This window comes from Pristis pectinata, chromosome 7 (assembly GCF_009764475.1).
Source record: "Pristis pectinata isolate sPriPec2 chromosome 7, sPriPec2.1.pri, whole genome shotgun sequence".
Taxonomy (NCBI): domain Eukaryota; kingdom Metazoa; phylum Chordata; class Chondrichthyes; order Rhinopristiformes; family Pristidae; genus Pristis; species Pristis pectinata.
This window is the reverse complement of record NC_067411.1, coordinates 58,150,673-58,166,386: the sequence shown is the minus strand read 5'-3', so window position 1 is coordinate 58,166,386 and position 15,714 is coordinate 58,150,673. Positions and strand designations below refer to the sequence as shown.

The 15,714-nt window shown below is 42.3% G+C and overlaps 1 protein-coding gene across 1 annotated transcript in view; it reads left to right on the top strand.

The window, feature by feature from the left end:
• The window catches only part of LOC127572208 (glyoxylate reductase/hydroxypyruvate reductase-like), a 37,539-nt gene extending 31,512 nt beyond the window's left edge, over window positions 1–6,027 (top strand). The window contains exons 7-9 of the mRNA XM_052019142.1: window positions 2,296–2,431; window positions 5,486–5,616; window positions 5,762–6,027. Coding sequence (XP_051875102.1) covers window positions 2,296–2,431; window positions 5,486–5,616; window positions 5,762–5,883 — 389 coding nt within the window. The 3' untranslated portion in view covers window positions 5,884–6,027. The remainder of the gene's footprint in view (window positions 1–2,295; window positions 2,432–5,485; window positions 5,617–5,761) is intronic.
• The last annotated feature ends 9,687 nt before the right edge of the window (window positions 6,028–15,714 follow it).

Here is a 15,714-nt window from a genome sequence, read left to right as displayed (position 1 = left end):
CCTTGTCTCATGATCCATTATTAGAACCATAATTCACAGCTAATAATTAAAATAAATTATATATTTAAACAGAAATGTTTTATTTTGCATCAAATCCTTTTGTTTTCTACCTCTCCCACGTGCCCTTTTTGCTTGATGCTGCTGAGTTGATACCTTGAAAAAGTTTCATTGCACAGAGGCCACCCTCCAATACTTTGCTCAAGTAGCTATTCCTGTGCGAGTCTCAGCCATGGGCTGCTTAACCAAGGTTAGCCATTGCCAATCCTGCCCTCAGCCAATATGGTTTTCTTCTATATGGCTTTATCAAAAGTGAAACAGCATCTTTATGGGAATTGCTAATCATCACAGACCAGGAACTGAACCTGGGATTTTCCAGTGCATACCATTGAACCATCACAAGAAATTTATATTTAAGTTGAATTAAGATTTTCATCCATACTTAATATTTTTAGTAAATTTCCCTCTTAATTCTTCTGAACTGTGGCACATTCACCAACAGAGGGCACAGTGCCTATACAATGTTATTAGTTTTTAAATCTTGCTATTTGTAACATTGTTAAGTGACAACTAAATGTTTGTTTTTTCAATTTCGTATACTTTAAATTTCCAATTTTATCAAATTTCTCCTTACTGAGTTAATGAGCCAAACTGAGCAGCTGCTCTATACAGAGGACCTTTCTGATAGAGCGACACTGAGTTTTTAATGCAGTAGACTAGAACTGCAGGCCTTGTGTGCATCCTTTCCCCTTCCTTTGCTCTATGCCATTACATTGTCATCATAATGGTGGCCCCTTCAATGAACATTGCTGAGATCAGGTGCTCTGCAAATGGGCAGCAGCAAATGCAAACCAATATCCAGCAAACCCATTAATAATTGAAAATGCGCAATTCCAGGATTATAATCCTTCTGTCTCCTTTATTTAAGTCTAACACCCTTTTGTGGATTTATTGCATTCTGAGTAACACTGTGAGAAGATGCTTTGTTTGAGAATGAAGAAATGTGTGCACCATATGAATGTGTTGTTTATAACACGCGTACACCAATGCAAGACACCATATTTTGTGCAGATTAAAAAAAAGACCAGTCATTGACCTCCAGTCTGAAACCATGACTCAGTCAAAGCCACTTTCTGATTAGCCTCAGTAATTTGGAAGGGACTACAGTGATGTGGATTCTTCTTTTAAAAGCCACATTCCAAGGCCCAAAGGCCAGATTAGCAAATAAATATAACAACTGTGCTCTATATTACTCCGTATTCTGACCACTTCCATACATCCAACTTATTTTACTGGCCAGAACAATCCTTCAATCTCTCCCCCTCCCCCCTCTCCCCAGTGTTATGTCTACTTATGTCCTACATGAGTTTTCACCCCCCTCAGTGCCTTCGTGTTTCCTTGTTTGTTGGTGGCTAGAATTAAATACAGTTATTCAGTTGTATAAAGAATTTTCTTGCTTCTGCATTATTGATAGATGGGCATTACTAATACACTGGTCATCATTACAAAGCATTTACAGTGATGTTTGTGGCCAACTGTGAATGGCTGTCTAGTACTCTCATAAATAAAGAAGTTCCTTATCAGAGAATGTTCTGTTTGCTGGAGGTTACAATATCACTTCATTGATTGGGAGTAGGTTAAGACGGTGATATGATCTGATTGGATTTATTCTGTTTTTTTGTGGACTGAACATGCTTGAGCAATTTTCTACAAAGGTGTGGAATAGTAAGCCATTTTTTCATTGTAGATTTAAGCCACTAAATTCTCACAAGACAGCATGAGCTACTTTGGCTGGGTAAATGATCTTTTCAGATGTTTGGTGTAAAGTTTTGAAGGTTAGTCAGCCCAGGCAACACTCCAGTGGATGTATTGGCTGGTTACAAATTGCATTGGAAGACTCCATTACTGATAAGGTGCTTGGCTCATTGTGGGCAAGCTAAATTATAGCAAAGGAGCAAAAAATGTATTTCATAGTTTTGCATTTGCACAGTGGCAGGAAGGTAAATAACTTAAATTGGAACTAACAGACAAAGTCATTCTGATACTTCTTTATTTCAAAAATATAGTTTATTCATAAAAAATATATACAGAAAATACAATAAAATCAGAAAATGTCTTCTTTTCCATTCATTGTGCTATTGAATCAATATCCCACTTACTATGCAAAGTAATTCTGACAGCTGCATGGCTACACTGAAAGACAAGGTGAAGAGTCTAATAGGCAAAGGAAGGTGTTGAAAATTCTAGGTTAATTCTTTTCAGCTAATAAAAATACTAATGTTGGCTCTTTCATCGCAGTGCCTTTGGATAAACTAGCAGAGGAATCAGACTTCGTGACAGTGCACTGTGCTTTGACACCTGAGACAAAAGCCATGTGCAACAAAAATTTGTTTTCAAAAATGAAAAAGACATCAATATTTATCAACACAAGCAGGTAAGAAGTGAATGCAGCAATTTATTAAGTTATTTTCAAGTAAATCACAAACGCAGCAGTTGACTGAGGTGTTTTCAGGTGAGATGGACTTCAGCAAGGCTTTTGACAAGGTCGGGAAGGTGAGATCACATGGGATCCAGGGTGAGTTAGCCAGTTGGGTACAAAATTTGGTTGATAGAAAGAGTCAGAGGATGATAGTGAATGGTTGATTTTCAGATTGGAGGCCTATGATCAGTGGCGTGCTTCAGGGATCAGTGCTGGGTCCCTTGTTGTTTGTCATATATATTAACAATTTGAATGAGAATTTGGTGGCGTGTTTGTGGATGACACCAAGGTTGGTGGTGTGGTGGACAGCAAAAAATGTTGTCTAAGGTTACAACGGGATCTAGATCAACTGGGAAAGTGGGCAAAGGAATGGCAGATGGAATTTAACTCAGACAAGTGGATAGCGATGCATTTTGGTAAGTTAAACCAGGACAGGACTTACACAGTAAATAACAGGGCCCTGGGGTGTGATGTAGAACAGAGAAACCTAGGGGTACAAGTACATAGTTCCCTGAAAGTGGCAACACAGGTAGGCAAAGTGGTAAAGAAGGCATTTGGCATGCTTGCCTTCATAGGATGGGGTGTTGAGTACAAGAGTTGGGACATCATGTTACAACTGTATAGGACATTACTGAGACCGCACGTGGAATACTGTGTGCAGTTCTGGTCGCCATACAATAGGAAGGATGTGTTTAAGATAGAGAGGGTGCAGAAAAGATTCACAAAGATGTTGCCAGATCTGGAGGGCTTAAGTTATGAGGAGAGATGGATCGGCTGGGACTGTATTCCCCGGGGCAAAGGAGGCTAAGGGATGACTTAACAGATGTTTATGAATTCATGAGGTGCAGATAAGATGGATGGTCACAGTCATTTTCCCAGGGTCGGAGAGTTTAAAACTTGAGAGCATAGGTTTAATGTGAGAGGGGAAAGATTTAAAGGAGACCTGGGAGGCAAGTTTTTCACACAGAGGGTATGGCTATATGGAATAAGCTGCCAGAGGAAGTGGTAGAGGAGGCTACAATTACAATGTTTAAAAGACATTTAGACAGGTTCATGCATAGGAAAGGTTTAGAGGGATATGGGCCAAATGCCAGCAAATGGAACTAGCTCAGGAAGGCACCTTGGTCAGCATGGACAAGTTGGGCTGAATGGCCTGTTTCCATGCTATTTAACTCTATGAATATATGAGATGTGAATGCAGGAGTGTACTGAGGTGTTTTCAGCTGAAACACTGATGCAATGGCTTATTGAGGAGTTTTCAGATGCATTTTTTAAAGCTCTATGAATTCAGTAGACTGGCTAAAAATTTACCTTAATTCTCGTCTTTTAAACAAAAGTCCAAGTATTACTACTATGGTGCTTTTCACCAGTTATGAACTAGCATTGCCATGAATACAGATCTTCCTTACCAGAGAATGTTCTTTCTCCAGAGCTGTTCTTTAATTCTATTGACAAATTATAAAGGTATCAAGATGTACTTCCCTCTGTGAGTGAATATAATCCCCAAGGCTATTCTTGCATTCTGTATATAAAGTGGATTCTGGCTTCAGGTAGACTCTGTGTATGAGTTTACATATCATCAACATGTGGGATCTCAGGATGAAGCTATAGCATTTCCTCAATTTTTTTTCTGCTCCGTGACAACAATGGATATTTCAGGTCACTTACGATCAGTGTTTTGCAATATAACATTTCCTCTAATCTATATTAGTAAATAATCTTGTTCTCTCTCTCTTAACTTCCCACAACAATCATCCTTTTGAAATAATTGGATTATACAATCTTGGATTTCTTTCCATTTTCACTCTATGAGATTGAGCCAAGTGATACCAGATTATTTTCCTGATGTGATCAGGAACCTGGGTGTGATTAATTGCTACTAAAAAGTATTGGACAATTTCACTCAGTGGTCTAAGTAATCTATTTGCATTGTATATGAATGTGGAACTTGAACATTTTTGTGCATTTCTTCACAAGATGAGAAACAGAGTGTGCGAGTGTTTTTGGTTGTGCAAGTGTTTTTGGTTGTTGTTTACTGTGTTTGTTGAGTGTAAAGCAGATTTACTTGATTTGTTTGAAAGGCATTTTATATTTAAAATTTTATTGGATAAAGACTGCTCCAGATCAGTTGGTCTAACATGTATTATGGGAAAACTCTTAGAAACCATGTCAGGTAAAACTTGTATGCATTTGTTCTGTTACAGGGGAACCAGCATACATTTGTTAAAGCCAAGTTGTGAATTTTTAAAGAAATAGCTGATTGGAAACAGAAGAGAATATAATAGACGTTATTTAAATGAATTATCTGTGTTGTTCCTCTGGCAGTTCATTCCATATACCCACCATCCTCCGTGTGAAAAACTTGCCTCTCAGGTCTCCTTTAAGATCCATTGTGCAAGGAGAAATATAGCAGCATTGGTTGGTAAGGGCAGATGGGTGTTTCTAGGATAAATATTTAGAAGTGGCATATCCCAAGAGTTATATAAGCAAGATGATTTGTATGAGGGCAGAACATTTGCTATCAACACAAAATTATAGATCTGGCCAACAGTGAAAACAACATAAAATAGGCTGGTTGGCCCAACAGGGAGACAAGCATGAATTTAAAGTGGATAAATGTGAGGTAAGCATTTTGGAAGGAAAAGCAAGGAATGGGAATATACAATGACAAAGATGCTGAAGGGTGTGAATGAATAGCGGGATCAAGTGATTGAAATACATAATCCCCTGTGAGTATAAATAGAATCATAAAGAAAACCAACTGTATTTGAAAGTACAAGAGAAATTGCATATTTGTGAGAACTTCAGTGCTGGACCCTGGGTTGTTTTTGAGCAAGCTCTAACCAGCAATTACAAAGCTTTGAACAAGTCTGACATCGTCTTTGCATTAGCCTGAGTTTCAACCTGCAAATTGTAAAATAAAATAATGGTCTAATTCAAATCACTTCTTCAGTGCTTTGGAAAACATGTCAGATCCACTGAATTTTTAAGTCATCTTGTCTTCCACAGGGGAGCAGTGGTAAACCAGGATGACCTTTATAAGGCTCTGACCACTGGTCAGATCGCTGCAGCAGGGATGGACGTCACAGTTCCTGAGCCATTGCCCACTGACCATCCTCTATTGTCACTGAAAAACTGTGGTAAGTTACTGGAAAACATTGGGTTCATTAATGTTCTGTGTTGTTTTGATTTTGCTTTGTTATATTCTCTGGTTTCTGCACAATTTCTAAATTGCTTGAAGTGAATTATGGGTAATGTCTAAAAATTGTTTATTTTATGTTCCAGTTATTCTACCACATGTTGCAAGTGCCACAATCACCACTCGCACTGCCATGGCTGTGCTGACAGCTAATAACCTCCTGGCTGGTATCAAAGATGAACCAATGCCGAAAGAGCTGATCCTGTAATGTGCAAGGCATCTTGTGGCTGCAAGGAGTTCTTCTGTGTCTGACCTGTGCCCTGAATCTTTGACTCCCATTGTATAATTGTAAAAGTCTGTTCAGCTGCTTTGAAGAAACAATCTTGTATCCAATAAAATGGAAGTCCTCATAGCAAGTCACTTATTTCAAGTCATTAAAATTCATATTTTATGCAATTTAATTCTTTTCCAAATATTTTAAAGGCAAGGCTAAATATCCTGAAGCAGCCATTCTGAAACTGATCTACAACCTGTTGTGATCTTGCAGTTGTCAAGTTATTGGTGCAGAGTGACAGTGAGTAGCCTGAAGTGCAAGTCACATTTAATATGTGGAATGTTTCCTTTTTTCTTTTTGTTCGAATCCTGTTGAGATTGTTGGAAGTACATTTTTCAAAATTTTAAATCATGGTCCTTTGTTAAGTAAAGATGACATGACTTTCCCAAGGCAAATAAGGAATGAAAGAAAAAGTTAATCACCTCATCTTGTACCACCCCAAGGTCAATCTCTCTGCCTTTAACATTTCTCTACCAATCTCTCTCTTAAAATTTGAGACATATTTAATCTCAATTAATCCACTGGGAAGTTGATTAAGGGCTAATCACTCTTGGTAACATTGGTTCTAAATCTCCCATTGCTTTTTAAACCTGTCCCAGATTTCTTTATATTACATTTACTGCATTACATAATAAGACAACATGTAAACAGGAAGGGGGAATGGGCATCATGATTTAGGAAGGTACCTTGTGTTCACTTCTTCTTAAGTATGCCTTCCACGGGAGTTGTCTGGGTTAGTTACACAACATCCCTTCCTTAACCTCCTCTCCAACCCTTGCCCCAGCACACAATCTGAACACTGTTACGGATTAGGTTGCTATTTGGTGAATGTCCCTTTAAGATATAGTACAGTAGTGTGTGTGTGTGTGTGTGTGTGTGTGTGTGTGTGTGTGTGTGTGTCATCATTACGACAACAGCAGAAGATAACGACGTGCTGACATTTTGGTTCAGTCAGAAAAGAGAGAGAGGAAGAGAGAGACACTGCCTGCTGGTCTCTGTATCGATGGATGAAAAACAATAACTGTGTCTGTCACTACAATCCACGTATGGATTTTTGGAATAATCCAGTGGAGTCCACTTTGTCACTAACCTGTAGAAGGAAACAGGTATCTTTGTAGGCGGCCACGTCTTGAATGCCTTTCAGGGTGGCAGATTCTTTGAAACAAAGCAGTGGAGATCATCAGTGACGGAGGTGTCGTATGGAACATATGGATTTCATAATTTCTCTCTACATTCTCTCTTCAGTCAACGGTGGTTTTGCAAAAGCCTTTGCTCACGTTTCACCTTATGGCTTGCTGAACTGAACTTTGAGAACTATTCCTGGACTTGGAGTTTGGGAATTTGACACACATACACTTCGGGTTTAGTTTTGGGGGTTAATGTTTAATATCTAACATTTTTATTTCTTTTCCTTTCTTATTATCATAAGTAGTTATTAATAAAATAGTTTCTAACACTTATACATGACTCGGTGTGTTTCTTTTGTTGCTGGTACATAACAAAATTGGGGGCTTGTCCGGGATTTGAACCCAGGACCTCTCGCACCAATCGTGAGTTCGATTTCAGACAACCCTCGTCAATCTTGGGATTGCTGATGTTTTGGTTCAGTCAGAAAATGTAGAGAGAAATTATAAAATCCAAATGTTCCACGATGGAACCCATACGACACCTCCGTCACTAATGATCTCCACTGCTTTGTTCTGAAGTATCTGCCACCCAGAAAGGCATTCGAGACGTGGCCGCCCACAGAAATACCTGTTTCCTTCTACAGGTTAATGACAAAGTGGACTCCACTGCTTTATTCCAAAAATCCATACGTGGATTGTAGTGACAGACACAGTTATTGTTTTTCATCCATCGATATAGAGACCAGCAGGCAGTGTCTCTCTCTTCCTCTCTCTCTTTTCCGACTGAACCAAAACGTCAGCACGTTGTTATCTTCTGCTGTTGTCGTAACGATGCCGCGCGCGCGCGCTCACACACACACACACACACACACACACACACACACTACTGTACTATATCTTAAAGGGACATTCACCAAATAGCAACCTAATCCATAACAACACCCTGACCAAAATAAGTCTTGCCACAACTGGTGTACATATTGGTGTTTGGGCTTATTTTGTAATAGCCACACAAGCAACAGGTATTGATAATCTACAAAGAACTTCTAATTACCTCTGACAGTCATTGTCAAATACTCCACCACCATGGGTGCAGTGATTGGGCAATGATTCAAGTTACTGGTGCAGTGATGTGTCAACAATAATCCAGAGGCCTGGATTGATAACCTACAAACATTGTGGAATTTTAATAGCTAATCTACAATTTTAAAAATGGTAACCACACAACTATCAGATTGTCATCCGGTTCACTAATGTGATTTAAGGGAGGAAACTTGCCTTCTTACACTATGTGACCCAGACCTGCAACAATTTGCCCTCCAAAATTGCCGAGCATCTTGGTTGTATCAGAAATTCAATGTTAAAACAGAATTTACATAGAACATAGAATAGTACAGCACAATATAGGCCCTTGGGCCCACAATGTTGAGCCGACCTTTAAACCTTACCAAAGACTATCTAACCCCTTCCTCCCACATATCCCTCTATTTTAAATTCCTCCATATTCCTATCTGATAACCTCTTGAATTTGACCAATGTACCTGCCTCCACCACTGCCCCAGGCAGCGCATTCCATGCCCCAACCACTCTCTGGGTAAAAAAAAACCTTCCTCTGATATCCCCCTTGAACTTCCCACCCATTACTTTAAAGCCATGCCCTCTTGTATTGAGCATTGGTACCCTGGGAAAGAGGCGCTGGCTGTCCACTCTATCTATTCCTCTTAATATTTTGTACACCTCTATCATGTCTCCTCTCATCCTCCTTTCTCTCCAAAGAGTAAAGCCCTAGCTCCCTTAGTCTCTCCTCTTAATGTATACTCTCTAAACCAGGCAGCATCCTGGTAAATCTCCTTTGCATCCTTTCCAATGCTTCCACATCCTTCCTATAATGAGGTGACCAGAACTGGACACAGTACTCTAAGTGTGGTCTAACCAGAGTTTTATAGAGCTGCATCATTAGCTCGCGGATCTTAAACTCGATCCCTCGACTTATGAAAGCTAACACCCCATAAGCTTTTTTAACTACCCTATCCACCTGTGAGGCAACTTTCAGGGATCTGTGGATATGGACCCCCAGATCCCTCTGCTCCTCCACACTACCAAGAATCCTGCCATTAACTTTGTATTCTGCCTTGGAGTTTGTCCTTCCAAAGTGTACCACCTCACACTTCTCCGGATTGAACTCTATCTGCCACTTCTCAGCCCAGCTCTGCATCCTATCAATGTCCCTCTGCAATCTTCAACAATCCTCTACACTATCCACTACACCATCAACCTTTGTGTTGTCTGCAAACTTGCCAACCCACCCTTCTACCCCCTCATCCAAGTTATTAATAAAAATCACGAAAAGCAGAGGTCCCAGAACCGATCCTTGTGGGACACTGCTAGTCACAACTCTCCCTCTACCACAGACCTCTGCTTTCTACAGGCAAGCCAATTCTGAATCCACACGGCCAAGTCTCCCTGGATCCCATGCCCTCTGACCTTCTGAAGAAGCCTACCATGTGGAACCTTGTCAAATGCATTACTAAAATACATGTAGACCACATCTACTGCACTACCCTCATCAATCTCTCTGGTCACCTCCTCAAAGGACACTATCAGGCTTGTGAGACATAATCTACCCTTCACAAAGCCATGCTGGCTGTCCCTGATCAGACCATGATTCTCTAAATGCCCATAGATCCTATCTCTAAGGATCCTTTCCAACAGCTTGCCCACCACAGACGTAAGGCTCACTGGTCTGTAATTCCCTGGACTATCACTACTACCTTTTTTGAATAAGGGGATAACATTTGTCATCCTCCAATCCTCCGGTACCATTCCCGTGGACAACGAGGACTCAAAGATCCTAGCCAAAGGCTCAGCAATCTCCTCCCTCACCTTGCAGAGCAGCCTGGGGAATATTCCGTCAGGCCCTGGGGACTTATCTGTCCTAATATTTTCTAACAGCTCCAACACATCCTCTCTCTTGATATCTACATGCTGTAGAACATTAGCCTTACCAACACTATCCTCAGTGTCACCAAGGCCTCTCTCCTTGGTGAATACTGAAGAGAAGTATTCATTGAGGACCTCACCCACTTCCACAGCTTCCAGGCACATCTTCCCACCTTTATCCCTAATCAGTCCTACCTTTACTCCCGTCATCCTTCTGCTCTTCACATAAGTGAAAAATGCCTTGGGATTTTCCTTAACCCTACTCGCCAAGGCCTTTTCATGTCCCCTTCTTGCTCTCCTCAGCCCCTTCTTAAGTTCCTTCCTTGCTACTCTATATTCCTCAAGAGACCTATCTGATCCTTGCTGCCTAAACCTTATGTATGCTGCCTTCTTCCTCCTGACTAGATGTTCCACCTCTTGTCAACATCTTCACCCTGCCATTCTTTCTCTGCCTCACCGGGACAAATTTATCCCTAACATCCTGCAAGAGATCCCTGAACAATGGCCACATCTCCATAGTACATTTCCCTTCAAAAATGTCATCCCAATTTACACTCACAAATTCTAGCCTCATAGCCTCAGAATTTGTCCTTCCTTAATTAAATATTTTCCTGTCCTCTTTACGCCTATCCTTGTCCATGACAATGCTAAAGGTGAGGGAGTGGTGGTCACTGTCCCCCAAATGCTCATCCACTGAGATATCTGTCACCTGATCCGGTTCATTACCTAATACTAGATCTAATATGGCATTCCCTCTAATCACCCTGTCAACATACTGTGACAGGAATCTGTCCTGGACACACTTAACAAACTCTGCCCTGTCTAAACCTTTGGTACTAAGCAGGTGCCAATCAATATTTGGGAAGTTGAAGTCTCCCATGATAACAACACTGTTATTTTTGCACCTTTCCAAAATCTCCCTCCCAATCTGCTCCTCAGTATCCCTGTTGCTACCGGGGGGCCTATAGAATACTCCCAGTAGAGTAACTGCTCCTTTCTTGTTCCTAACTTCCACCCATACTGACTCTAGAGAGGATCCTGCTACATTATCCACCCTTTCTGCGGCTGTAATAGTATCCCTGACCAGTAACGCCACCCGTCCTCCTCTTCTCCCCCCCTCCCTATCCCTTTTAAAACACTGAAATCCGGGAATACTCAGTATCCAATCCTGCCCTGGTAACAGCCAAGTCTCTGCAAGAGCCACAATATCACAGTCCCATGTACTTATCCAAGCTCTCACTTCATCACCCTTATTCCTGATGCTTCTTGCATTTAAGTAAATGCACTTTAGCCCATCCACCTTTCTACTTTTATACCCTGTACTCTGCTTCTCCTTCCTCAAAGACTCTCTATATGTTAGATCTGGCTTTACTCCATGCACTTCTTCTACTGACCTATCCCTCCGGTTTCTATCCCCCTTGCAAAGAGTTGAAACCCTCCCGAACCACACTAGCAAACCTGCCTTCAAGGATATTGCTCCCCCTCGAGTTCAGGTGTAACCCATCCAATCTGTACAGGTCCCACCTTCCCCAGAAGAGATCCCAATGATCCAAAAATCTAAAACCTTGCCCCCTGCACCAACCCCTCAGCCATGCATTCAACTGCCATCTCCTCCTATTCTTACCTTCACTATCACGTGGCACTGGCAGCAGTCCTGAGATTGCTACCCTTGTGGTCCTGTTCTTCAGCCTTCTGCATAGCTCCCTAAACTCCCTTTACAGGACCTCATCCCTCTTCCTACCTATGTCATTGGTACCAATATGTACCACGACTTCTGGCTGCTTTCCCTCCCCCAGAAGAATGCTGTGGAGCTGATCAGAGACATCCTGGACCCTGGCACCTGGGAGGCAACATACCATCTGGGATTCTCACTCATGTCCACAGAACCTCCTGTGTGTTCCCCTGACTATTGAGTCTCCTATCACTATGGCCCTCCTCTTCTCCTCCCTTCCCTTCTGAGCAGCAGGACCAGTCCCAGTGCCAGAGACCTGGCTACTGCCGCTTGATCCCTGTAGGTCACCTCCCTCAACAGCATCCAAAGCGGAATACCTGTTTTTGAGGGGAACAGCCTCCGGGGTCCTCTGCTCTGTCTGCCTGTTCCCTTTCCCTTTCTCTCCCCTGACAGTCACCATCTATCTGCCTCCTGGACCCTAGAAGTACCTGCTCTAAGGGGGGTGACTGCCTCCCGATGCACAGCATCTACATAACTCTCTCCCTCCCTGATGCTTCGCAGTGTTTGAAGCTGCGACTCCAGCTCATCAGTTCTGAGCCGAAGTTCCTCCAGCCTCAAGCACTTACTGCAGATGTGGTCACCATGCGCCACAGCAGGGTCCACTAACTCCCACATCATGCAGCTGCAGTACATCACCTTGCCCTCCATCTGAACTTTTTTTTTACCTAGCAGTAGTATAATTAAAAGTTATAACAATAACAGCAAACCTTATCTTTACTTACCAGCTACTCACCAGTGTTGTTGCAGATGGACTCCGCCTCTTGATGCTGAAGTCTGTTGTGCCAAAGCCACTCACTCTGACTCTGTCCACTCCGACAATGGCCGCTCCGCTTGACACAACCTCTTTTTTATTGGCCCTTCTAAATTAGCCCAGACCTGTGAGGGACCCGCTGCTCCTTGGTCTCTCAGCTCCTGATTCACTCCTAAGAAAAATCGTCCAAAAATACAAAGTTTTTAAAGAGTTTTAGACTGTACCTGTGAGGGACCCGCTGCTCCTTGGTCTCTCAGCTCCTGATTCACTCCTAGTAAAAAGCCCTCGAAAACACAAACTTTTTAAAGGGTTTGAGACCTTACCTGTAAGGGACCCGCTGTTCCTTGGTCTCTCAGCTCCTGATTCACTCCTAATTTCAGACAATGCTCAATTCCATTCACAACTCAATAGCAAACGAAGCATGGCCATTGTCTGCATTTGCCGTCTGCTGCCACCCGGGCTTGGTGTTTCTTTTAGGAACTCACTGCCTACAAAGGTAGTGGAAAGAGAATTGATTTGAGCTTTCAGAAAGGAATTGGATTGACATTTATGAGAAAATAATTTAGAGTGCTATAGAGAAAGGGTATGGAATAGGACAGAATGGGTTTCTCAACCATCATGGAGTCAATACAGCCCAATAATTTCCAGTGATGATTCTAGGATTCTTCCTGACGTTGCAAAATTGGTGTGGCAGCTCATGACTGGGCTTCTGTTAGACACTGTAGACCATGAGCAGCAGTTGAAATATACATCACCACAACTTGTGCAATGAGAGGCAGTTTAAAGAACCATGTATGGAATTTGTCAGCGATATAAATTCCTGTGTGAGCAGCTTATTCTTCTTCAAAATTTATATAATCAGTTTATACCCTTGTATTCAGCAGGTGTGTCAGATGTAAGAAGTAGGCTCAGTTCATCCAGGGGTGATCACTTTAACATTAATTGGAAGGACCAATATGGGCAATATTGAGTAAAACTCCATCTACATTTTTTCTTCAAATCATAGGTACAAACTAAAGCTCTTTCTGAGTTGTGTTATGAAATACCAAAAGGCTTGGGAAAGCATGAGGTAAATACTTGACCAAATGGCCTTCTATGGCAGAAATTTATAGAATTAATAGATATAAATTTCCATGATCCTCTAACACTATCCATTGAGACAAATCAGCAAAGATACAGAAGGACAATCATAATAAATTCCATCTGCATGTAGGTGAGATAGGGGCTAGCTTTACATACAAATTATTCTATGTAAATGTCACACCCAAGGCTGAATCTTATGACAGTTGACCTACAACTCTCTGTGTTTGATTAGAATCTCACCATGGTAAGATGATAGTCTAATGGGAATCTCAGCAAAGTTGCTCATGTTTATAATCACTGATATATGCTGTTTCACCGTCCTTGAAAATGGGAACTTTGGCTGAAGAACTCTGTGAATCCAGTGATCCCGGTTATGGTGGCAATGACTCAGCTTTTCCCTCACTGCGTTCCAGAGACACTGCTCATATCACATCAGGATCTTTTAATATAAAGTGATGACTGTTTAATTTGAAGCCATTTTTGTCTCAGCAGCCAGCAATCGGTGAAGGCAGACATCAATGATGAAATTCACCCCTGCGATCAGTGGGTCAGCACAGCATCTGATCACATGGGGAGGAGGATACTTGATGATCAGGTCCCCAAACTGGTACAAAACTCATGATCTACTGAGCAGCAGCGATTCCTGCTCTGAGACCCAGACTTTCTGCAGCAGGTGCCTCGGGACACTGGAAAAATATCACCAATGTTGTTTCTGTAAAATTCTGCAAACTGACTGAAAGGATAAATGAACCAACACTGGTCTTCCCATCCCAGTCTGCAGTACTGAGTCTGGTGACACTCAGATAGCTATGGTGGGCAGACCTTCCATTCGCATGCCTGACTTGAGACTCCCAGGACGTCTCCTGTCCCACCAGGAGCCCAAACACCCTTGACCATTGCTACACAATCTAAGATGCCAACCGAGCCACCCCCCCCCACCCACACTTTGGTAAATTGAACCACCAGGCTGTGATCCTCCTCCCTGCGTACAAACAGAAGCTGAAGCGGGAGGATCCAATACAGAGAGTCGTGCAGTACTGGTCTGAGGAAATAGATGAGCTTCTACACAACTGCTTTGAGTCTGTAGACTAGTCCATGTTCAAAGACTCAGCTGCCAGCCTAGATGAGCATATCACCACCATCGCGAACTTTATCAGCAAGTGTGCTGAGGACTGTGTACCAAGCAGACAATCCAGGTATTCCCAAACGGGAAACCATGGATGAACCAGGTGATCCACTCCCTACTGAAGTCTAGGACTGTGGCGTTCAAATCAGGTGACCCTGACCTATACAAGAAATCGAGATATGACCTCCGTAAGAGATGCCAAGAGACAATACCAGTCCAAAACTGAGTCCCAGACCAGCCGCCAGTTGTGGCAGGGCTTACATGCTATAACAGGCTACAAAACAAAGTCGGGCAGCATTGCCAACAACAGTGCATCCCTTCCTGATGAACTTTATACATTTTATGTATGTCTTGAACAGAAAGAGATTGCTATGTCACCACCCTGCCCTATAGCCTCCAATGCACTTGAACCCACAGTCACTGTTGCAGGCATAAGATCAGGCTCCTGGAGAGTGAACCCACAGAAAACATCTGGCCCAGATGGTGTCCTTAGATCCTGTGCAGATGAGCTGGTGGGGGTGTTTGCAGACATTTTTAACCTCTCCCTGCTTCGTTCTGAGATTCCCACCTGCTTTAAGAAGAGACTGTCATCCTGGTACCTAAGAAAAACAAGGTAATGTGCCTTAATGACTATCGACCAGTGGCTCTGACATCCACCATCATGAAGCACTTCGAGATGCTGGTCATGGCACACATCAACTCCAGCCTCCCAGGCAACCTCGACCCACTGCAATTTGCCTACCGCTGTAACAGGTTTACAGTGGATGCCATCTCCCTGGCCTTACACTCATCTCCAGAGCATCTGGACAGTAAGGACACCTATGTTAGACTATTGTTTATTGACTACAACTCCGTCTTCAATACTACAATTCCAAGCAGACTCATCACCAAACTTCGAGACATGGGACTCAACAACTCCCTTTGCAACTGACCAACAGACTGCTATCAGTATGGATAGGCAGTAACACCTCCGCCATGATTATTCTCAACACTGGTGTCCCACAAG